This window comes from Larus michahellis, chromosome W (genome assembly GCF_964199755.1).
Source record: "Larus michahellis chromosome W, bLarMic1.1, whole genome shotgun sequence".
Classification (NCBI taxonomy): Eukaryota; Metazoa; Chordata; class Aves; order Charadriiformes; family Laridae; genus Larus; species Larus michahellis.
This window is the reverse complement of record NC_133929.1, coordinates 9,679,801-9,703,583: the sequence shown is the minus strand read 5'-3', so window position 1 is coordinate 9,703,583 and position 23,783 is coordinate 9,679,801. Positions and strand designations below refer to the sequence as shown.

The 23,783-nt window shown below is 50.3% G+C and overlaps 2 protein-coding genes across 2 annotated transcripts; both read left to right on the top strand.

Moving 5' to 3' along the window:
• Positions 1–434: 434 nt before the first annotated feature.
• LOC141735634 (adenosine 5'-monophosphoramidase HINT1-like) lies at positions 435–2,847 on the top strand (the record flags this gene model as incomplete). Its single annotated transcript, XM_074568684.1, is given in 4 exon segments — positions 435–530; positions 532–561; positions 1,593–1,697; positions 2,508–2,847. Coding segments are annotated over 4 exon segments (396 nt in total), but the record flags the coding sequence as incomplete, so codon positions are not given.
• A 10,406-nt stretch (positions 2,848–13,253) lies between these two features.
• On the top strand, positions 13,254–17,133 carry LOC141735633 (adenosine 5'-monophosphoramidase HINT1-like). The gene is given in 5 exon segments (XM_074568683.1): positions 13,254–13,321; positions 14,724–14,823; positions 14,825–14,854; positions 15,878–15,982; positions 16,794–17,133. Coding segments are annotated over 5 exon segments (468 nt in total). The 3' UTR covers positions 16,959–17,133.
• The last annotated feature ends 6,650 nt before the right edge of the window (positions 17,134–23,783 follow it).

Below are 23,783 nucleotides of genomic sequence, written 5' to 3'. Positions count from 1 at the left end.
CCCTGCCCTGGCAAAAGCAGTCCTTTGACTGGAGGGAGCAGCACCAAAAAGCCACAAGCACGTTTGGGGTGGAGTTGACGCGGTAATAAATAACAGTCAATAGTACTTGTAGCTACAACAGCCTCTTCTGAGACCTCGTCGCCCGCCCACAGGGTCGCAGCACTACACGGCACGGATCCCTCCGCGGACTGGCCCAACGTCTTCTCCCTCCGCCCCCAGGTCGGATCCCTCCGCGCCCCCAGGGCACGCAAACTCCCTGAGCCCCGCTAAGCACCAGGTCGACGAGGGCGGACCCGCCGGGGGGCCGGGGACAAGCGAAAACGACAGACGAGACAGCCAATCGAGACGCGGGATCGGCCGGCGGCCATCTGGCGGCCCAATGGGCGCCGCGGAGGGCCTGGCCGAGTGGAGGAAGCGCGGGGGCGACAAGGGGCGTTGTCGTGGCCGACGAGCTTATTGGGGCGCGGGCCGCCCGGCCTGGTGCCGCCGCCACCCGCAGTGTTTTCGGGAAGATCATCGGCAAGGCGCTTCCCCGCCAACGTCGCCTACGAGGACGAGGAGGTAGCCGCGGCTTTGCTCTGAGCGCGGTTCCTCCTCCCTCCCCCCGTCCCCCCCTCCCCCCGCGCTCGCAGGCACCCTGAGCCGAGGACCCGTTGCGCGGTGCCCGGGAGCGCGGCAGGGCGGGTGGCGGCCTTGCTGCGGGCGGGCGGGCGGGCGGTGGAGGGACGGGGCCTCTCTGGGTTGTGGCGCTCTCTACTGCGCGATCCCTATAACATCGCGCTTCTTCGGTGCGGCCCCCCCGCCCCCGGCTGCCGCGGCGCGTACTGGGTTGCTGGTGCTGGCCGGCTCGCCTCGGTTCCCAGCCCCGCCGTGTCGCGTGCGCGCGTGCGTAGAGGAGGGCCTCTGACGGTAAGGCACTTGGTGGCAGCCGCAGACGTTTGCCGCGTGATATCCCTTTGGCACTGCAAGTCGTGCAAAGTTTGCTGCCGAGGGATGCGAGTGGTCCTACCTCGTGTAGGACGACAGTCTTGAAACCTTAGATTAAGCGCACGCAGTCAGTCTCCTCGGGGATTCCAGGCGTATGTATGTAAACGGTGAACGTCTGAGTGGTGACCGTAATGAGTTAGTTCTGCGTAGGAGAAACGCAGGTCTTGATGTGCCTCCTAATAGCACTGTAGAGATTTCGCAGCTCTGCTGTGCTAGGCTTTGGTTCTGCGCCCCCAAACTGGATTGTTACAGCTTTTCTTATTTTTCTTTACCAAAAAAGTAAATCCAGAAACTCGTCATCCTTAGGAAACGATCGACCCGAATTAAAACGTACTGGAGGTCGCTAGTCTGAAGTACTGGCCCGCCTCCTTGCCCCCATCACCTTGCATGCTGAATCCCACTTCTGGAGGGGGCTCTGTAAAGACGTTGTATTTTTTTGTACAGAAAGCATTAATATCGCGTAAGAAAAATCAACGTTTCGGCTTGCGTTTGGGGTATCCGGTAGTCTGCTTCTGTAGGAGTTCAGTGGGGCATATTGATTTGCTTAAGCTATTATTACCTTTCTCTGAAGCCAATGACGTTTTAACTGTTTACTCTTCCTCCAGCGCCTTGCGTTCCGTGATCTTTCACCCCAAGCTCCGATGCTTTTCCTAGCCATGCCTAAGGAGGCAATTATGAGGTTATGCGAAGCAGAAGATCCTGGTGAATGTGTAAGTACTGTGGAAGCTTTCTGTACGCTAAACTGTACCTGTCGTTAGTTCCTAATTTAGTAGACTCTTTCCCATCCCCCCTTTTCCTCTTGATAGGGCACGGTAGGCTGGTTTGGGTTTTCTGGCGCTATAATCTTTTCTCTCTGGCTTGTAATGGAGCTGAGCTTTTTGACCGAAAGTAGCGATATAAAGCAATGCTCATCCCTGGGTACGTACTCCTGGTGCAAAATGCAGTGTTGTTTTGGAGCGCAGGGTGATGCCTACTGTCACGGTTTAGAGCAAGAGGAGGAGTAGTACTTCTTCTAATACGGAGAAGAGGGCTTGGGGTTTTTGGCAGGTCGGGGGTGAGGAAGGGCAAAGCTGGTCGAGAGGTGCTGGATGCTTCGCTTTTGGCTATAAAAGTCAAGTTCAGAGACTTTGTAAACCCACGCAAAAGGCAGCCTGAAGCTTATTTTCCACCCGAGTTGCGTATGTTGCCTGAAGAGATAATGGGGGGCTTTAACCCGGAGACAAACTTAGCTTCTGTGGCTGTTTTGTAGTCCGTTACTGTCTAGCTTGAAAACAATTGCGTAGCCCTCTTTCTTCCCCCCCCCTACAGTGTGCGTAATCGGTCTTTGTAGCTTTGCTTGGGAAATGCCGGTTGCAGGCGGACAGACAGTAATTTGAAGCGCAGTGGTTGAATTGCTAGGAGTTGGCTAACTGGTTTCTCTGGGTGCTTCTCTGCTCTCATTCCTCCCCTCCCTGCCCTCTCCCCTTCTTGTGTGTGGCTTTTTATTTTACTTATTTATGGTTTTGTACTTCCTTCTCCAGCTTCTTGGGCATTTAATGATTGTTGGCAAGCAGCGTGCTGCTCACCTGGGCCTGACCGATGGATTCCGGATGGTTGCGGATGAAGGGCCCGAGGGTGGGCAGCCTGTCTGTCACGTACATCTACGTATTCTGGGTGGCCGTCAGTTGGGCTGGCCGCCTGGCTGAGATTTTTGCACCGCAAGAGCTGCTGCACGTGTACAAATCGCCGCTGAATGGATTTCGTCTGTTGCCCGTCGATCTAGGCACTGTTGATGTTGAATGTTTTGTGCCGCGTGTCTGTGGAAGGTAATAAAAGCTGTGAGCAGCAGTTGCACAATAAAGATTTAGCATGGGGATCTCACCTCCGTCTTGTGCGTCTTACTGAGGGAAATAGTTCCGCAAGTTAAAACGGCGTCTCCCCGGAGTGTAAGTACGTGGACTGTGTCGGTCTGTTAACAGTGTTCTATAGATAGATAGTGATTTGGCCAGTCATTTGAAGCGTGACGCTGGGACGGCTTAGCAGTCTCCTGCATCCTGTAGGAAGCAGACTCTTGGCTCTTTGGAAGCGGTACGCAAATGTACGTAAAGCCAGTGTAGGCGGCTGCTGCTGCAACACCTTTAGAAAATACTGTATGCGACGCTACAGGCATGCCATACAAGGGTGCTTTTGTGGGAAAGCCTCCGTCCTCTTCTTTGTAGCCGCCCTTTAAGTACTGGCAGACTGCGATGAGGTTCCCTCCCCCGCGAGCCTTCTCTTCTGCAAGGGAGAAGAGACCCAACTCCTTCAGCCTTTCCTCCTAGGGCAGGTTCTCCAGCCCTTTGGTCATCTTTGCGGCCCTCCTTGGGACCTTCCCCAGTCGGTCTGCGTCTCTTTTTTGAATTGTGGGGACCAGAACTGGACACGGCGCTCCAGGTGCGGCCTGCGGGGGTAGCCTGTGTGAGAAGAGGCCAGGGTCTGCCCTGTGCTGGACGCAGCTGGTGCCAGCCAGCTAGGCACTGGACTTGCCGCAGGCCAAAGCTGAGCGGCTCAGCGAAGCCGGGGGCGCCCCTGGGAAAACCTATTGAAGAAAGGGCAAAGCGCTGTCCGGGGCAGGTATTTCCCTGCTGCCTGTGGGTCCGGCCGGTGGATGTTTCCTGAAGGAACTTTTTCATCCTATTTTCTCCCCCTGTCCTGTTGAGGAGGGGCAGTGAGAGAGCGGCTGGGCGGGCCCCTGACAGCCGGCCGAGGTCAATCCATCACAAAGCCTAAAGGGCAGATTCCTCCATGTAGAAGTGTTGAAGGGGGTTGGTGCTTTAAGGAACGATAGTGACTGGGGTTTTGGAGACAGGAAAGTCAGGAAATCGCTGGGGATCCAGTTGCTTCGAGGGGGGGAAATTTCAAGAGAAAAAGCCTTCTTTCTGAGCAATAAGAGGCTCTTGTGAGCAGAGGGCTCTAGTCTCCCTTTGTTCTCACTTGGTAATGAAAGAGACAAGGCACCGGAACTCCTGCGTGCGAAGGGATGAAAATGTGCGGAGCCTGTTGGATGCTCTTTGTGTGCGCGTGTTGGAAACCCAGGAACAGCTATAAGGAGGTGGGTGTGAGCTTGGTTAACTTGGCCAAGCCAACCACGCAAAGCTGACCCAACCTCCCGCCCGCATCAGAACCAGTGCCACCAGAAAAGCACGTAAGGTGTTAGCAATTGGAGATCCCCTACTGAGAGGCACCGACGCACCCGTTTGCCGTCCAGGCGATTTCTCTCGAGAAGTCTGCTGCCTACCAGGGGCTCGCATCCGTGGCGTCGCCGAGAGGCTGCCGAGCCTGGTGATCCCTGCAGGTTATCATGCGCTCCTACTATTCCGCGTAGGGTCTGACGAGGCAACTTAGAACCCTCCAAAGAGACTTTATGTCCCTCGGAGCAATGTTAAAAGGATCAGGAGCACAGGTGGTGGTCTCCTCTCTCCTCCCAGTCAGAGGGAGGGGTCCAGCAAGGAGGAGACGAATTGAACAGGTGAATGCCTGGCTGCGTAGCTGGTGCCATACGCGAGGTTTTGGCTTCTGTGATCACGGGTGTACCTTTGAGAAGACGGGTCTGTTGGGAGCTGATGGGATTCGCCTGACCAAGCGGGGCAAGAGGGTCTTTGCCAACAAGCTGGCCGGACTTACAAGGAGGGCTTTAAACTAGGCTCAGCGGGGGAAGGGGATGGAGTTCTGAGCAACAGAGAAGAGCCAGGGGCTGCTGATGCGTTAGGAACCAACAGGGGAACCCCTGAGAAATGCCGCAAAGGACTTGGGGCTTGATCCTCCAGAAAGGCGACACGGTCGGCAGCCCAACTGAAGTGCCTCTATACCACTGCGCGCAGCACAGGTAACAAACAGGAGGAGTTGGAAGCCCCTGTGCAGAAGGAGCAGAAGGGAGCTGGCAGCTCTTTCAGGACGTTTTTTCTTCGAGCACAAGAGCTCTCGATTCCCACGCGTAAGAAATGGGAAAATAGAAATTCGTCTACCTAGACTTTAGTAAAGCCTTTGACACCGTTTCCCACAGCGTTCTCCTGGAGAAACTGGCTGCTCGTGGCTTGGACGGGCGTACTCTTTGCTGGGTAAAGAACTGGCTGGAGGGCCGGGCCCAGAGAGTTGTGGTGAATGGAGTTAAATCCAGTTGGCGGCCGGTCACAAGTGGTGTTCCCCAGGGCTCAGTACCGGGGCCGGTTCTGTTTAATATCTTTCTCAACGACCTGGACGAGGGGATCGAGTGCACCCTCACTCAGTAAGTTTGCAGCCGACACCAAGTTGGGCGGGAGCGTCGATCTGCTTGAGGGTAGGATGGCTCTACAGAGGGATCTGGACAGGCTGGATCGATGGGCCGAGGCCGATGGTATGAGGTTCAACAAGGCCAAGTGCCGGGTCCTGCACTTGGGTCACAACAACCCCGTGCAACGCTACAGGCTTGGGGAAGAGTGGCTGGAAAGCTGCCCGGCAGAAAAGAGCCTGGGGGTATTGGTAGACAGCCGTCTGAATGTGAGCCAGCAGTGTGCCCAGGTGGCCAAGGCGGCCAACAGCATCCTGGCCTGTATCAGGAATAGCGTGGCGAGCAGGACTGGGGAAGCGACTGTCCCCCTGTACTCAGCACCGCTGAGGCCGCACCTCGAATACTGTGTTCAGTTTTGGGCCTCTCACTACAAGAAAGACACGGAGGTGCTGGAGCGTGTCCGGAGAAGGGCAACGGAGCTGGTGAGGGGTCTGGAGCACAAGGCTTATGAGGAGCGGCTGAGGGAACTGGGGTGGCTTAGCCTGGAGTAAAGGAGGCTGAGGGGAGACCTTATCGCTCTCTACAACTACCGGAAAGGAGGTTGTAGCGAGGCGGGGGTTGGTCTCTTCTCCCAAGTAACAGGCGATAGGATGAGAGGAAACGGCCTCGAGTTGCGCCAGGGGAGGTTTAGGACAGATATTAGGAAAAATTTCTTCACGGAAAGGGTTATCGAACGTTGGACCAGGCTGCCCAGGGAAGTGGTTGAATCACCATCCCTGGAGGTATTTAAAAGACGGGTAGACGCGGCGCTTAGGGACATGGTTTGGTGGTGGTTTTGGCAGCGTTAGGTTAATGGTTGGACTCGATGATCTTAAAGGTCCCTTCCGACCTAGACGATTCTATGAAATCAGGCAAGGAAGGCAGGAGCCCAGCATGGCTGAGTAAGGACCTTCTGGTCGAGCTGAAGCGCAAGGAGGAAATGCGTAGGCGGTGGAAGCAGAGACACGCATCCTGGGAAGAATATAGGGATGGGGTCGGGAAAGCTAAGGCACAGCTGGAGCTGAATTTGGCAAGGGATGTGAAGAAGAATCATAAGAAGGGCTTCTACAGGTGCGTTGGTCAGAAAAGGAAGACTAAAGAAAACGCACACCACCCCCACCCCCCTCCGATAGGTAAGACAGGAGAGCTAGCGCCAACCGACATGGAGAAGGCCGAGGCACTCAAGGATTTTTCTCCTCCGTTGTCGCCGGCAATCACTGTTCCCGCATCTCTCAAGTCCCTGAACCTCAAGGCAGGGACTGGGGGAACAAAGTCCCTCCCATCGTAGGAAAGGATCCGGTTCGAGACCACCTGAGGAACCTGAACATACGCAAGTCCTGCACTGGGGAGGAACAACCCCATGCACCAGTAGATGCTGGAGGCCGACTGGCTGGAGAGCAGCTTTGCTGACGTGGGGGGCTCCTGGTGGACATCAAGTTGAACGTGAGCCGACAACGTGCCCTTGCCGCAAAGGCGGCTAAGGATATCCTTAGCCCGCTACAGAGGAAAGCAGGGTTTATACATGTTACAATACAGTTGTGTAGACCAATCAAATTGCTCACTATCCCCGGAGGTGCAGGGTGTAATAAATAGAATCATGTTTGTTAATCAAATCAGGCTTTCTTAAAGGCTGGTGAAAAATTACAATGTTTCGACTCTTCACATACTTAAATCGCAGGCATCCGGTGTGCTGTCTGGGGCGCTTTGACACCTCAAGGCCTAAATCACAGGCATCCGGTGTGCTGTCTGGGGCGCTTTGACACCTCAAGGCCTAAATCACAGGCATCCAGTGTGCTGTCTGGTGCACTTTGACACCTCAAGGCCTAAATCACAGGCATCCGGTGTGCTGTCTGGGGCGCTTTGACACCTCAAGGCCTAAATCACAGGCATCTGGTGTGCTTTAACACTTCAAAGGGAAGAGCTAAGTTGTGCGATAAGCTGAAAAGAGTCTCCCCAAGGACACTGATAAAGATGAGGAGCCTTCAGCCTCACGACCACCAGGAGGCGGGACAAGACCGACCCCCTAGCAACACGTCGCTCAGACACAGAATATACCAGGATTGACACATATACGGGAACCAGAAGAGTATATAATCAGCTACTTTCGGGAAGCGGGTGTGCGCCGTTGGCGGAGCAAAGACTCCCCGGCCGCCCAGCGCTGTTTTGCTTGCTGCCGCTTGCTTAATAAACTAATTTGATTAATTGGACTGGTTCCTGTCAATTATTGGGCCGCAATCTATAACAAATTTGGTGCCGTGACTCGGATAGAGGCAATTTGGCTGTAAACCTCACAGGGGGGGCGCCCTGCTGAGTAAGCGGCCCCTGTTGGGGGTTTTTACACCCAAAACCTCTACCGACGAACTCGAAATTCGGCAGCAAGCAAATAAAAGCCGGCAACCCCATAAACTTTGTGCACGAAGACCCGAACGAAGACTCAGGAGTGAGTAAGTATAGGCCGGTGATCCATTCGGTTGGGGTTGGGTATCCTGGAGTGTGCCTGTGTGAGACGTCCACTTGAGGACGAAGCAAGTGGGGACCCTTTAGTAGTGCGGTTCCCATCTCCCGCGAGGGACTGGGCCACGAACAGGGGGAAAAGACTGTGTGTGTGTGTGAAGGCACTCCGGAAGATGGGACAGAAGAAAAGCAAGCCTTCTGATCCCATGGGTGCGTCGGTGCCTAAGGTTAGGTTACCCCAGATACCGCCAGACAGTCCGTTAGGATTAATGATTAAATATTGGGATGATTACCCTTCTAGGCAGGGTAAGGATAAAGCAAAAATGATACATTATTGTATGGAAGTTTGGGGCGGGAAACAAATTAGAAGTGACCACCTGTATTGGCCCGTTTTTGGGTCCTTTGAAGATTGGATATGCCAGGCTTTACATATTTATGTTAATTCTAAGGAACCCTTTAGCCTGGAGGAGAGTGAATATGCACACTTGTGGATAAGGTCAGAGACGAGAGTAAATCTATATCACTTGAGAGAGAAGAAACAGGGGGGTAGGAAAAAACCCAATTTGTAGCTAAATCATGGACGGACATTAGAAAGAAGCTGGAGAAAGTGGAGGATTGGCAGGATAGGGGTTTGGATGAATTGTTAAGGGAAGCCCAGAAAGTGTATGTCCGCAGGGAGGAGGAAATACATAAGAAACAAGCCAGAATGTTGGTAGCTGCAGTCAGAGAAGGGCAAAGGACGTCAACCCCTGGAAAAGGGTTTGAAGCTCGCCAGATAAGACAGGACACCCGAAAACCTTTAAGAGGGAGAGAATGGGGAACTGTGGTTTGTTTTTATTGTGGAGGAAAAGGGCATGTTAAAAAGGACTGCAGAAAGAGAATGATGGATGAGAAAATGTTCAAAGACTAGGGGTGTCAGGGGCTCTATTTGCTGGGAACCTGAGAAAAAAAACAAAAAAAAAAACAAAAAAAAAAAAACAAAAAAAAACCAAAAAAACAACAGAGCCCTTGATAAAACTAGAAGTGGGTCCCCAGCAACAAGAAATTGAGTTCCTAGTGGACTCGGGAGCAGAAAGATCTACCGTTCAAAAATTGCCCCAAGGATGTAAAATATCCTCGGCGACTATACAGGTTATTGGAGCAAAAGGAGAACCTTTTGGAATACCCGTAATAAAGGATGTGTTTTTTGAAACCCATTCTAAGGTAGGGGTGGGGTCCCTGCTACTCATGCCTGAAGCAGACTATAATTTATTGGGCCGAGATTTGATGATTGAATTAGGAATTGGCTTAGAAGTAAAAAATGAAACACTAAAAAAATTAAACTGTGTCCCTTACGAGTAAGAGATGAAGAGAAAATAAATCCTGAAGTCTGGTACACCCCGGAAACAGTAGGTAAGTTAGATATTGAACCCTTTTCAGTAACAATAAGGAACCCAGAAATACCAGTCAGGATAAAACAATACCCCCTTCCTAGAGAAGGGAGGCTAGGTTTGAAACCTGGGATCCAAAGATTACTTGAAAAGGGGTTGCTAGAACCCTGTATGTCTCCTTTTAATACTCCCATCCTGCCTGTAAAAAAAGCCGGATGGAAAATATAGGTTAGTACTAACATGAGAAATTAACCAGAGAACAATAGCTAGATTCCCGGTGGTGGCGAATCCACACGCCCTCCTGAGTCAAATAGGGCCCGATAATCAATGGTATAGTGTAATAGATCTGAAGGATGCATTCTGGGCATGCCCTCTCAAAGAAGATTGCCGAGATTACTTTGCTTTTGAATGGGAAGACCCAGATAACCATCGGAAACAACAATTACGGCGGACGGTATTGCCCCAAGGGTTTACCGAATCTCCGAACTTGTTCGGACAAGCCTTAGAACAAATCCTGAAGGGGTATGAGTTAAGTGAAGGAGTCACACTGGTCCAATATGTGGATGATTTGCTCCTAGCTGGTGATAGCGAAGAAAAAGTGAGGCAGGAAAGTATTAAGTTACTAAATTTTTTGAGTTTACAAGGATTGAAGGTATCAAAATCAAAACTACAATTTATTGAGAAAGAAGTAAAATATCTGGGACACAGACTAAGCAAGGGAACTAAGAAATTAGACCCCGAAAGGGTGAATGGCATATTGTCATTACCGGCTCCTAGAACTAAAAGACAGGTTAGGCAATTATTAGGTCTCTTTGGCTATTGCAGGCAATGGATTGAGAACTATAGCAAAAAGGTGAAGTTCCTCTATACCAAATTAACTAAGGATGGATTATTGAAATGGTTGGAGGATGATGATAAACAATTAGAAACACTAAAAACTGATTTAGTAAATGCCCCAGTTTTGAGCCTGCCAGATGTAAAGAAACCATTTTATCTATTTATCAATGTTGATGAAGGGACCGCATTTGGGGTATTAGCACAAGAATGGGCAGGAAGAAAGAAACCTGTGGGATACTTATCTAAACTCCTGGACCCCGTAAGTAGGGGTTGGCCTACCTGCCTTCAAGCGGTAGTAGCCGCAGCCCTTTTGGTAGAGGAAGCCCATAAAATTACCTTTGGAGGAGAATTGAGGGTATTATCACCTCACAACATCAGGGGAATTTTGCAACAAAAAGCTGACAAATGGATAACAGACGCCCGGCTCCTAAAATATGAAGGCATCCTAATCTCCTCTCCCAAACTGGAACTCGAGGTAACAAGCGTGCAGAATCCAGCACAGTTTTTGTATGGGGAGCCGAGTGACAAAATAAATCATGATTGTCTTTACAACATTGAGGAGCAAACAAAAATCAGACCAGATTTAGATGAGAAAGAACTTGGAGAAGGAGAAAAGCTATTTGTAGATGGATCATCCCGGGTAGTTGAAGGAAAGAGAAAATCAGGCTTTGCAATCGTTGATGGAAAAACATTTAGTGTAATAGAATCAGGACCTCTGAGCCCTAGTTGGTCTGCACAGGCTTGTGAACTATATGCTGTATTAAGAGCCTTGCAACTTTTAAAAGGTAAAATTGGAACCATATATACGGATTCAAAATATGCCTTTGGCGTAGTGCATACTTTTGGAAAAATTTGGGAAGAAAGGGGTTTAATAAATTCTCAAGGAAAAGGATTAATACACCAGGAATTAATAATCCAGGTCTTACAAGCATTACGAGGACCAGCGGGAATAGCCGTAGTACATTTAAAAGGACACCAAAAAGGATTAAGCCCATTAGTCAGAGGAAACAATCTTGCTGATCAAGAAGCAAAAAGAGCGGCATTAATGGTGATCCAGACTAAAAGAACTCGGGAGGACTGTATAACTTGTGGAAAGGAATCAGACGAATTCCCATGTTATGAGTGTTGGAAGGATTTTGGAATCGATGCAGTCCCTTGCAGATGTCTAATTTATGATGAATGTGACAACCCCAAGTATAGCCATTGCCATCTACACGGAAAAATTCACTCAATCCTGAGCTTTACAGTGCAGGAAAAAGATAAGCTGACTCAGATGGGAATCAGGGAGACAGAAAAAGGAAAGTGGAAACTCCCGGATGGCCGGGAAGTTCTCCCAAAACCTCTGGCTTTGAAAATCATGCAAAAATTCCATGAGAACACCCATTGGGGAACTCAGGCGTTAGTGGATCAGTTTGCCACAAAGTATATGTGCATTGGTGTATACAATATAGCAAAGAGAATAGTTAGCGAATGTATGACATGCAAAAGGGTCAATAAACATCAGTTACGGGGGGGGGGGGGGGGGGGGGGGGGGAAGCCCTGGGGGGAAGAGAACTGGCTCACAGACCATTTGCTAAAATCCAGCTAGACTTCACTGAACTTCCAAAGGTGGGACGATATAAATAATCATAGACCACCTAACCCATTTTGTGGAAGCATTCCCGACAGCTAGAGCCACCGCTCAAACCGTAGTGAAGACTTTGCTGGAAAATATAATCCCTAGGTATGGATCCATTGAGGTAATACACTCTGATAGGGGCTCCCATTTTGTTTCAAAAATAGCAAGGGAAGCTCTCTCCTCTTTGGGGACAAAATGGGAATATCATACTCCCTGGCATCCACAAAGCTCGGGAAAGGTAGAAAGAGTAAATGGGGAAATAAAGAAACAGCTCACAAAATTGATGTTAGAAACTAAGATGTCATGGGTAAAGTGCCTCCCCTTAGCACTATTGAATATAAGAACACAGCCCCGAACTGATGTAGGAATTTCCCCCTTTGAAATGTTATATGGGATGCCATACGATTTAGAAATTCCGCAGGACCACCCCCAACTTGAAAATTCACAAATTAGACCTTATATAATTCAACTCATGGCTAGGAGAGTAAAGCTGCGGAATAAGGGCTTAGTAGTACAGAGACCCCCCTTGGATGTAGCCATGCATAACATAAAGCCAGGAGACAAAGTGCTAATCAAATCATGGAAAGAGTCCCCATTAACCCCCCGTTGGGAAGGGCCCTATCTCGTTTTACTCACCACAGAAACAGCCATCCGGACAGCAGAGAGAGGCTGGACTCATGCGAGCCGCGTAAAAGGACCATTAAAAGACTATTCTTGGGAAGTGACAAGCCCGCCTGGAGATCTGAAGATTGCCTTCAGGAGGTTGTAAATGGACACACATATAACTGTGGTACAAGTGAGCGACTACAGCATATCGGTGGGGTACGGTTACGGTGATACAGGGGACATAAGAATCAAGTGTGACATTCTGAGCTGTAATTGTTATCCTTTTTATTTGTTTTATTTGTAAAGGGTGTCGAGAACGGAGGGGGACCCATTGCCGTTACGGGATACCCCCTCGAGGGGTTTGCCAACCTTGTGGGGACAAAGAGCGTGAGCTCACCAAATTGGCTCTAGACATAAAAATATTTAATGGTGAAATCCAGGAGCAATCTAGTGAATGGCGGGAGATATTTGCACGGGGTATTAAACCCGAGTACTATTGCTATCACCCTCGCGAACCTGCTCCATTTGTAATTGACATTATTAAAGTGTGTTGTCGCAAGACACTTAAAGGGGTTCAGTGCGATTCACCTGAAATGCACAGAAGCAAGCGACTAAAAATTGCATTTATTCTCCTGAAGACTACCCCTGCTGCCGAGAAGATGATACCCCTCGTGGCTCGAAGCAACCGAGTCGACGAGTGAGGCAGAGGAGTAAAAAGCTGTGGAGAACAGAACCCAAAGAGTGGGACTGTACAAAGACACTGGGAGGACTGCCTCAGTGTTAACCAAGGGAATCGCATGAAATGCCCCGGGAGGAGTGATAGCACTGAAAAGGACTGGGTAATTGGAGTGAGTGTTCAAACTAAACTTATTACCCGGCCGGGTTTCCACCCTTCTCGCCACACTCTAATTTTAATTTTACTAAATCTTGTAGGTGTCTTATTGTTTGCACAGCAAGGGGGGTTGTGTGTTGCTCTGGATGAGGAATGCTGCGTATATGCAGATCACACTGGAGTAGTTAGAGACACCATGACAAAACTACGAGAAGGATTAGAAAAAAGAAAGAAAGAAAGAGAAGCACAGCAAAGTTGGTATGAATCTTGGTTCAATTATTCCCCATGGATGACTACGCTATTGTCTACCATCGCGGGACCTATGATACTATTAATTTTGGGATTAACATTTGGCCCTTGTATATTGAACAAAGTAATTGAAGTTGTAAAGGGCAGACTGGAAGCTGCCCATTTAATGCTTCTCAGGGCTAAATACGAGTCATTAGATAAGGAACCAGCAATAGAAGAAACATTAGCTTTAAGTCACGCTGAACTCCAAAGATTTGATGAACAAAATGGTAAATAAAAAAAAAAAGGGGGGGATTGTAATAAATAGAATCATGTTTGTTAATCAAATCAGGCTTTCTTAAAGGCTGGTGAAAAATTACAATGTTTCGACTCTTCACATACTTAAATCGCAGGCATCCAGTGTGCTATCTGGTGCACTTTGACACCTCAAGGCCTAAATCACAGGCATCTGGTGTGCTTTAACACTTCAAAGGGAAGAGCTAAGTTGTGCGATAAGCTGAAAAGAGTCTCCCCAAGGACACTGATAAAGATGAGGAGCCTTCAGCCTCACGACCACCAGGAGGCGGGACAAGACCGACCCCCTAGCAACACGTCGCTCAGACACAGAATATACCAGGATTGACACATATACGGGAACCAGAAGAGTATATAATCAGCTACTTTCGGGAAGCGGGTGTGCGCCGTTGGCGGAGCAAAGACTCCCCGGCCGCCCAGCGCTGTTTTGCTTGCTGCCGCTTGCTTAATAAACTAATTTGATTAATTGGACTGGTTCCTGTCAATTATTGGGCCACAATCTATAACACAGGGCACCAGAGACCACCCTTGGGCAGCTTTGGGGGCACTGCCTGTTTTTCTACGAGCCTCCTACCCAGCTTAGCGCAAATCCTATCTCGATCTGCGCCCCACACCCACACCCACAGCCCTCGAGCCACCAGTGCTGAAGACACGCTTTGTATTGTATTTTCTCCCAGGAGGCGCGCAGCTTAGAAACGTCTGCAATCCAAGCGGGGCTTGCAGGGAACAATTGAGAGCAACTTCTGTCGGTTCTGGGGAGTGTTCTGAAAAGTTAAGGCCTGCCCTGCCCTGGCAAAAGCAGTCCTTTGACTGGAGGGAGCAGCACCAAAAAGCCACAAGCACGTTTGGGGTGGAGTTGACGCGGTAATAAATAACAGTCAATAGTACTTGTAGCTACAACAGCCTCTTCTGAGACCTCGTCGCCCGCCCACAGGGTCGCAGCACTACACGGCACGGATCCCTCCGCGGACTGGCCCAACGTCTTCTCCCTCCGCCCCCAGGTCGGATCCCTCCGCGCCCCCAGGGCACGCAAACTCCCTGAGCCCCGCTAAGCACCAGGTCGACGAGGGCGGACCCGCCGGGGGGCCGGGGACAAGCGAAAACGACAGACGAGACAGCCAATCGAGACGCGGGATCGGCCGGCGGCCATCTGGCGGCCCAATGGGCGCCGCGGAGGGCCTGGCCGAGTGGAGGAAGCGCGGGGGCGACAAGGGGCGTTGTCGTGGCCGACGAGCTTATTGGGGCGCGGGCCGCCCGGCCTGGTGCCGCCGCCACCCGCAGTGTTTTCGGGAAGATCATCGGCAAGGCGCTTCCCCGCCAACGTCGCCTACGAGGACGAGGAGGTAGCCGCGGCTTTGCTCTGAGCGCGGTTCCTCCTCCCTCCCCCCGTCCCCCCCTCCCCCCGCGCTCGCAGGCACCCTGAGCCGAGGACCCGTTGCGCGGTGCCCGGGAGCGCGGCAGGGCGGGTGGCGGCCTTGCTGCGGGCGGGCGGTGGAGGGACGGGGCCTCTCTGGGTTGTGGCGCTCTCTACTGCGCGATCCCTATAACATCGCGCTTCTTCGGTGCGGCCCCCCCGCCCCCGGCTGCCGCGGCGCGTACTGGGTTGCTGGTGCTGGCCGGCTCGCCTCGGTTCCCAGCCCCGCCGTGTCGCGTGCGCGCGTGCGTAGAGGAGGGCCTCTGACGGTAAGGCACTTGGTGGCAGCCGCAGACGTTTGCCGCGTGATATCCCTTTGGCACTGCAAGTCGTGCAAAGTTTGCTGCCGAGGGATGCGAGTGGTCCTACCTCGTGTAGGACGACAGTCTTGAAACCTTAGATTAAGCGCACGCAGTCAGTCTCCTCGGGGATTCCAGGCGTATGTATGTAAACGGTGAACGTCTGAGTGGTGACCGTAATGAGTTAGTTCTGCGTAGGAGAAACGCAGGTCTTGATGTGCCTCCTAATAGCACTGTAGAGATTTCGCAGCTCTGCTGTGCTAGGCTTTGGTTCTGCGCCCCCAAACTGGATTGTTACAGCTTTTCTTATTTTTCTTTACCAAAAAAGTAAATCCAGAAACTCGTCATCCTTAGGAAACGATCGACCCGAATTAAAACGTACTGGAGGTCGCTAGTCTGAAGTACTGGCCCGCCTCCTTGCCCCCATCACCTTGCATGCTGAATCCCACTTCTGGAGGGGGCTCTGTAAAGACGTTGTATTTTTTTGTACAGAAAGCATTAATATCGCGTAAGAAAAATCAACGTTTCGGCTTGCGTTTGGGGTATCCGGTAGTCTGCTTCTGTAGGAGTTCAGTGGGGCACATTGATTTGCTTAAGCTATTATTACCTTTCTCTGAAGCCAATGACGTTTTAACTGTTTACTCTTCCTCCAGCGCCTTGCGTTCCGTGATCTTTCACCCCAAGCTCCGACGCTTTTCCTAGCCATGCCTAAGGAGGCAATTATGAAGTTATGCGAAGCAGAAGATCCTGGTGAATGTGTAAGTACTGTGGAAGCTTTCTGTACGCTAAACTGTACCTGTCGTTAGTTCCTAATTTAGTAGACTCTTTCCCATCCCCCCTTTTCCCCTTGATAGGGCACGGTAGGCTGGTTTGGGTTTTCTGGCGCTATAATCTTTTCTCTCTGGCTTGTAATGGAGCTGAGCTTTTTGACCGAAAGTAGCGATATAAAGCAATGCTCATCCCTGGGTACGTACTCCTGGTGCAAAATGCAGTGTTGTTTTGGAGCGCAGGGTGATGCCTACTGTCACGGTTTAGAGCAAGAGGAGGAGTAGTACTTCTTCTAATACGGAGAAGAGGGCTTGGGGTTTTTGGCAGGTCGGGGGTGAGGAAGGGCAAAGCTGGTCGAGAGGTGCTGGATGCTTCGCTTTTGGCTATAAAAGTCAAGTTCAGAGACTTTGTAAACCCACGCAAAAGGCAGCCTGAAGCTTATTTTCCACCCGAGTTGCGTATGTTGCCTGAAGAGATAATGGGGGGCTTTAACCCGGAGACAAACTTAGCTTCTGTGGCTGTTTTGTAGTCCGTTACTGTCTAGCTTGAAAACAATTGCGTAGCCCTCTTTCTTCCCCCCCCCCTACAGTGTGCGTAATCGGTCTTTGTAGCTTTGCTTGGGAAATGCCGGTTGCAGGCGGACAGACAGTAATTTGAAGCGCAGTGGTTGAATTGCTAGGAGTTGGCTAACTGGTTTCTCTGGGTGCTTCTCTGCTCTCATTCCTCCCCTCCCTGCCCTCTCCCCTTCTTGTGTGTGGCTTTTTATTTTACTTATTTATGGTTTTGTACTTCCTTCTCCAGCTTCTTGGGCATTTAATGATTGTTGGCAAGCAGCGTGCTGCTCACCTGGGCCTGACCGATGGATTCCGGATGGTTGCGGATGAAGGGCCCGAGGGTGGGCAGCCTGTCTGTCACGTACATCTACGTATTCTGGGTGGCCGTCAGTTGGGCTGGCCGCCTGGCTGAGATTTTTGCACCGCAAGAGCTGCTGCACGTGTACAAATCGCCGCTGAATGGATTTCGTCTGTTGCCCGTCGATCTAGGCACTGTTGATGTTGAATGTTTTGTGCCGCGTGTCTGTGGAAGGTAATAAAAGCTGTGAGCAGCAGTTGCACAATAAAGATTTAGCATGGGGATCTCACCTCCGTCTTGTGCGTCTTACTGAGGGAAATAGTTCCGCAAGTTAAAACGGCGTCTCCCCGGAGTGTAAGTACGTGGACTGTGTCGGTCTGTTAACAGTGTTCTATAGATAGATAGTGATTTGGCCAGTCATTTGAAGCGTGACGCTGGGACGGCTTAGCAGTCTCCTGCGTCCTGTAGGAAGCAGACTCTTGGCTCTTTGGAAGCGGTACGCAAATGTACGTAAAGCCAGTGTAGGCGGCTGCTGCTGCAACACCTTTAGAAAATACTGTATGCGACGCTACAGGCATGCCATACAAGGGTGCTTTTGTGGGAAAGCCTCCGTCCTCTTCTTTGTAGCCGCCCTTTAAGTACTGGCAGACTGCGATGAGGTTCCCTCCCCCGCGAGCCTTCTCTTCTGCAAGGGAGAAGAGACCCAACTCCTTCAGCCTTTCCTCCTAGGGCAGGTTCTCCAGCCCTTTGGTCATCTTTGCGGCCCTCCTTGGGACCTTCCCCAGTCGGTCTGCGTCTCTTTTTTGAATTGTGGGGACCAGAACTGGACACGGCGCTCCAGGTGCGGCCTGCGGGGGTAGCCTGTGTGAGAAGAGGCCAGGGTCTGCCCTGTGCTGGACGCAGCTGGTGCCAGCCAGCTAGGCACTGGACTTGCCGCAGGCCAAAGCTGAGCGGCTCAGCGAAGCCGGGGGCGCCCCTGGGAAAACCTATTGAAGAAAGGGCAAAGCGCTGTCCGGGGCAGGTATTTCCCTGCTGCCTGTGGGTCCGGCCGGTGGATGTTTCCTGAAGGAACTTTTTCATCCTATTTTCTCCCCCTGTCCTGTTGAGGAGGGGCAGTGAGAGAGCGGCTGGGCGGGCCCCTGACAGCCGGCCGAGGTCAATCCATCACAAAGCCTAAAGGGCAGATTCCTCCATGTAGAAGTGTTGAAGGGGGTTGGTGCTTTAAGGAACGATAGTGACTGGGGTTTTGGAGACAGGACGTTTTGGAGACAGGAAAGTCAGGAAATCGCTGGGGATCCAGTTGCTTCGAGGGGGGGAAATTTCAAGAGAAAAAGCCTTCTTTCTGAGCAATAAGAGGCTCTTGTGAGCAGAGGGCTCTAGTCTCCCTTTGTTCTCACTTGGTAATGAAAGAGACAAGGCACCGGAACTCCTGCGTGCGAAGGGATGAAAATGTGCGGAGCCTGTTGGATGCTCTTTGTGTGCGCGTGTTGGGAACCCAGGAACAGCTATAAGGAGGTGGGTGTGAGCTTGGTTAACTTGGCCAAGCCAACCACGCAAAGCTGACCCAACCTCCCGCCCGCATCAGAACCAGTGCCACCAGAAAAGCACGTAAGGTGTTAGCAATTGGAGATCCCCTACTGAGAGGCACCGACGCACCCGTTTGCCGTCCAGGCGATTTCTCTCGAGAAGTCTGCTGCCTACCAGGGGCTCGCATCCGTGGCGTCGCCGAGAGGCTGCCGAGCCTGGTGATCCCTGCAGGTTATCATGCGCTCCTACTATTCCGCGTAGGGTCTGACGAGGCAACTTAGAACCCTCCAAAGAGACTTTATGTCCCTCGGAGCAATGTTAAAAGGATCAGGAGCACAGGTGGTGGTCTCCTCTCTCCTCCCAGTCAGAGGGAGGGGTCCAGCAAGGAGGAGACGAATTGAACAGGTGAATGCCTGGCTGCGTAGCTGGTGCCATACGCGAGGTTTTGGCTTCTGTGATCACGGGTGTACCTTTGAGAAGCCGGGTCTGTTGGGAGCTGATGGGATTCGCCTGACCAAGCGGGGCAAGAGGGTCTTTGCCAACAAGCTGGCCGGACTTACAAGGAGGGCTTTAAACTAGGCTCAGCGGGGGAAGGGGATGGAGTTCTGAGCAACAGAGAAGAGCCAGGGGCTGCTGATGCGTTAGGAACCAACAGGGGAACCCCTGAGAAATGCCGCAAAGGACTTGGGGCTTGATCCTCCAGAAAGGCGACACGGTCGGCAGCCCAACTGAAGTGCCTCTATACCACTGCGCGCAGCACAGGTAACAAACAGGAGGAGTTGGAAGCCCCTGTGCAGAAGGAGCAGAAGGGAGCTGGCAGCTCTTTCAGGACGTTTTTTCTTCGAGCACAAGAGCTCTCGATTCCCACGCGTAAGAAATGGGAAAATAGAAATTCGTCTACCTAGACTTTAGTAAAGCCTTTGACACCGTTTCCCACAGCGTTCTCCTGGAGAAACTGGCTGCTCGTGGCTTGGACGGGCGTACTCTTTGCTGGGTAAAGAACTGGCTGGAGGGCCGGGCCCAGAGAGTTGTGGTGAATGGAGTTAAATCCAGTTGGCGGCCGGTCACAAGTGGTGTTCCCCAGGGCTCAGTACCGGGGCCGGTTCTGTTTAATATCTTTCTCAACGACCTGGACGAGGGGATCGAGTGCACCCTCACTCAGTAAGTTTGCAGCCGACACCAAGTTGGGCGGGAGCGTCGATCTGCTTGAGGGTAGGATGGCTCTACAGAGGGATCTGGACAGGCTGGATCGATGGGCCGAGGCCGATGGTATGAGGTTCAACAAGGCCAAGTGCCGGGTCCTGCACTTGGGTCACAACAACCCCGTGCAACGCTACAGGCTTGGGGAAGAGTGGCTGGAAAGCTGCCCGGCAGAAAAGAGCCTGGGGGTATTGGTAGACAGCCGTCTGAATGTGAGCCAGCAGTGTGCCCAGGTGGCCAAGGCGGCCAACAGCATCCTGGCCTGTATCAGGAATAGCGTGGCGAGCAGGACTGGGGAAGCGACTGTCCCCCTGTACTCAGCACCGCTGAGGCCGCACCTCGAATACTGTGTTCAGTTTTGGGCCTCTCACTACAAGAAAGACACGGAGGTGCTGGAGCGTGTCCGGAGAAGGGCAACGGAGCTGGTGAGGGGTCTGGAGCACAAGGCTTATGAGGAGCGGCTGAGGGAACTGGGGTGGCTTAGCCTGGAGTAAAGGAGGCTGAGGGGAGACCTTATCGCTCTCTACAACTACCGGAAAGGAGGTTGTAGCGAGGCGGGGGTTGGTCTCTTCTCCCAAGTAACAGGCGATAGGACGAGAGGAAACGGCCTCGAGTTGCGCCAGGGGAGGTTTAGGACGGATATTAGGAAAAATTTCTTCGCGGAAAGGGTTATCGAACGTTGGACCAGGCTGCCCAGGGAAGTGGTTGAATCACCATCCCTGGAGGTATTTAAAAGACGGGTAGACGCGGCGCTTAGGGACGTGGTTTGGTGGTGGTTTTGGCAGCGTTAGGTTAATGGTTGGACTCGATGATCTTAAAGGTCCCTTCCGACCTAGACGATTCTATGAAATCAGGCAAGGAAGGCAGGAGCCCAGCATGGCTGAGTAAGGACCTTCTGGTCGAGCTGAAGCGCAAGGAGGAAATGCGTAGGCGGTGGAAGCAGAGACACGCATCCTGGGAAGAATATATGGATGGGGTCGGGAAAGCTAAGGCACAGCTGGAGCTGAATTTGGCAAGGGATGTGAAGAAGAATCATAAGAAGGGCTTCTACAGGTGCGTTGGTCAGAAAAGGAAGACTAAAGAAAACGCACACCACCCCCACCCCTCTCCGATAGGTAAGACAGGAGAGCTAGCGCCAACCGACATGGAGAAGGCCGAGGCACTCAAGGATTTTTCTCCTCCGTTGTCGCCGGCAATCACTGTTCCCGCATCTCTCAAGTCCCTGAACCTCAAGGCAGGGACTGGGGGAACAAAGTCCCTCCCATCGTAGGAAAGGATCCGGTTCGAGACCACCTGAGGAACCTGAACATACGCAAGTCCTGCACGGGGGAGGAACAACCCCATGCACCAGTAGATGCTGGAGGCCGACTGGCTGGAGAGCAGCTTTGCTGACGTGGGGGGCTCCTGGTGGACATCAAGTTGAACGTGAGCCGACAACGTGCCCTTGCCGCAAAGGCGGCTAAGGATATCCTTAGCCCGCTACAGAGGAAAGCAGGGTTTATACATGTTACAATACAGTTGTGTAGACCAATCAAATAGTGGTCTTGTAGTGGTCTTATTAGTGGACTTGTCAGTGCTAGGTTAGCAGTTGGACTCGATGTTAAAGGTGTCTTCCAACCTGAAAGTTTCTGTGATTCTATGTAACTATGTATATTTTCATAAACTGTGTATAGGCTTTCTGATTTCAGTTAGATTCCTCACAGAAATTAATTTATGCAGAGCTGTAAGTTTTTGAACATCAGGGACATCAGAGGGAAAGACATAGAATGCAATGGTAAACTTAGAACAAGGGAAAGGTTAGTGTGGTGTGTAATTACAACGGATGATTATATGCCCTAGCTATGGACAAGTATGGACAAGTTTCCTTAGGATATGTATTTGGGTTGTTTCATACTTAATTAACTAACAGTTCAGTAAAAAATTCTGTCTCAGGTAAAATAGTACCAGGTATTCAACACCTCCAGTACTCATACTGCTTTTAGAACATCCTTAACTGACTGAAATCTGGAAGAAAAAGAAAAGGAATGCTTTGGTGTTTTTTTCCCCAAAATTCTAGTTATTGATCATGTATTATTATGGTTCTTTCTCTATTGTTCACATTTGCTTGTCCACCTCCACTGTTGATTTACCAGTTTCTCTTGTGATTTATCAATAGCAGCTGCCAGCCATGAGGTTATTATAGTTCAAGTGGAATTACTGTGGTAAAGGAGTTCTATGGGCTCAATGAGCAGAAAGATAGGGTTGACTTGTTACTCAGGAGATGGCAATCTTACCCGTACACAATGAATTCAGAATCAAGTTGCTTTGACAGCAAAAGGCCAGATTAGTGCTACCTCTAACTTTTGCTATGAACTCTAAACCTTTCACAAACAATACAATCAGTATTACTATCTTGGGGGAAAACAAGAAAAGGCTTCAGATGTTCATTGACCTGACCTCATCTTGTATAGAACAGAGTGATGTACTTTAAAAAGGTAGAATGTACTTTTAAAAAGGTAAAATATATTTTGGAAGGCAGTATCTCTGACTAAGTAAGAGCAAACACCTGTAAAAAGGTTACAAGGCCTTGTGAAACTGGACACTAGGTATAGAATCATAGAATTATAGAATCTTCATGGTTGGAAAGGACCTTTGAGATCATCGAAAAAGATCATCATATAAACAATAAATGTCTTGTTAAGGAATATACCCTTGAAGAAGAACAGAAGGCTAATAACAAAAAAACATCCCTCCACAGGAGGAGCTGAAACCGGTTGAAAACCAGACAGCTGCTGGATGAAGCATAAAGTCAACAAGGATTTGCAGTAACTGGGAGAAAGGTAAAGGCGACCACCAACTCAATTAGAGACTGAACAGGACTACACCCCCCCCCCGGTACTGGAGCATGCACACAACAATTAAAGGACCTTATAACTTTAAATGAAAGTGAGAGACGGTACAAACCAATAGAAATTGTTAAGATAAGGTACTAACCAATAATTATAATTAAGGGTGTGTATTTCTGTGTTTTGAACTGTATAAATATTCCGAAGAGTTTGTAGGCCGGTGTGCTAGCTTTGTGGATTACCACCTAGCATCCATCTCTGCAGAAATGATTTAAATAAATAATACCTCTACTCTATGTGTATATTGGCATCTTGCATACCGGGTAAATGACCCCGCTTTGGGGCAAGAAGAGTAGGAAAGAGACTTTTATAACAACAGTGTATTAAAAATGAAGTGTGCTGAAGCAAGCGAAACAAGTGGGGGTTGAACTAGATGATCTTTAAAGGCCCCTTCCAGGTGTTTAGCAAACCACCAGTTTATCATTTTTAGCTGTATTAGGAGACAAGAGAAAAATGCAGATTTTGCATCACTAGACTATTTAAAAGAACACAGCAGGTCAAGATCTAGTAAATCAGAGCTTAAACTTCAAGCAGCATCACATATGGCTTCAGTTTAATATGGTTAGTAGTAATTTCCAAGCTCGAAGTATGAAAAATAGCAGGAGTGTGTTTCTGATAAGAGCTAGAGACCATTGTTGCAGATGGAGTGATGCACTTCACTTGTAGAGAGAAGCAGTAATACATTTGTTGATATAAAACAGGGACTTAACAAACTTTGATAGTAAATGCAACAGTGTTTTAACAAGATTCGAGATGGCAAGGCACACTTGGTTATTTACTGCATAGAGGACAGGGTCAGACAGAACTGTCAGGGAGACCCTCCCGTTGAGTTGAGGTTTCAGAAAGGACTCCCTTGCTTTCTAAACTCCTTCTCAGAGAGGAGTCTAGGTGCAGCTGGATCCAATCCTAGTCCCAGACTTGGTCAACGGTTTATGTCTAAAGGATTATATATGCACAATCAATCCTTTATATCGCTTAGCTAAGATTTCAGAGTTTAGCATGCTCTCAGTCACTTACCAAGGATCTGTTGTGGCAAGGAATCGCTGGATCTTGAGAAGTAACCTTGAGCAGGCATCCCTGCTCAAGGGGAGATCCTGGCGTGCAGCCCACTGCCGTGCAGGAGATCTCAAAGGGCTCTTGGGCTGTTCACTATTTATGGAGGTAAGATGACTAACCTATAGTCATATGTGCATATTGACCACAGTATCAGTATTGCTCAAGTTAGCCCTTGGCTATTGTGTTGTTATCTGTCTCCCTGGAAACCACATTGAGCAGCCATCATGACTAGATGCACCCATTATGACCACCACGGGTGGTTATTGCTTGG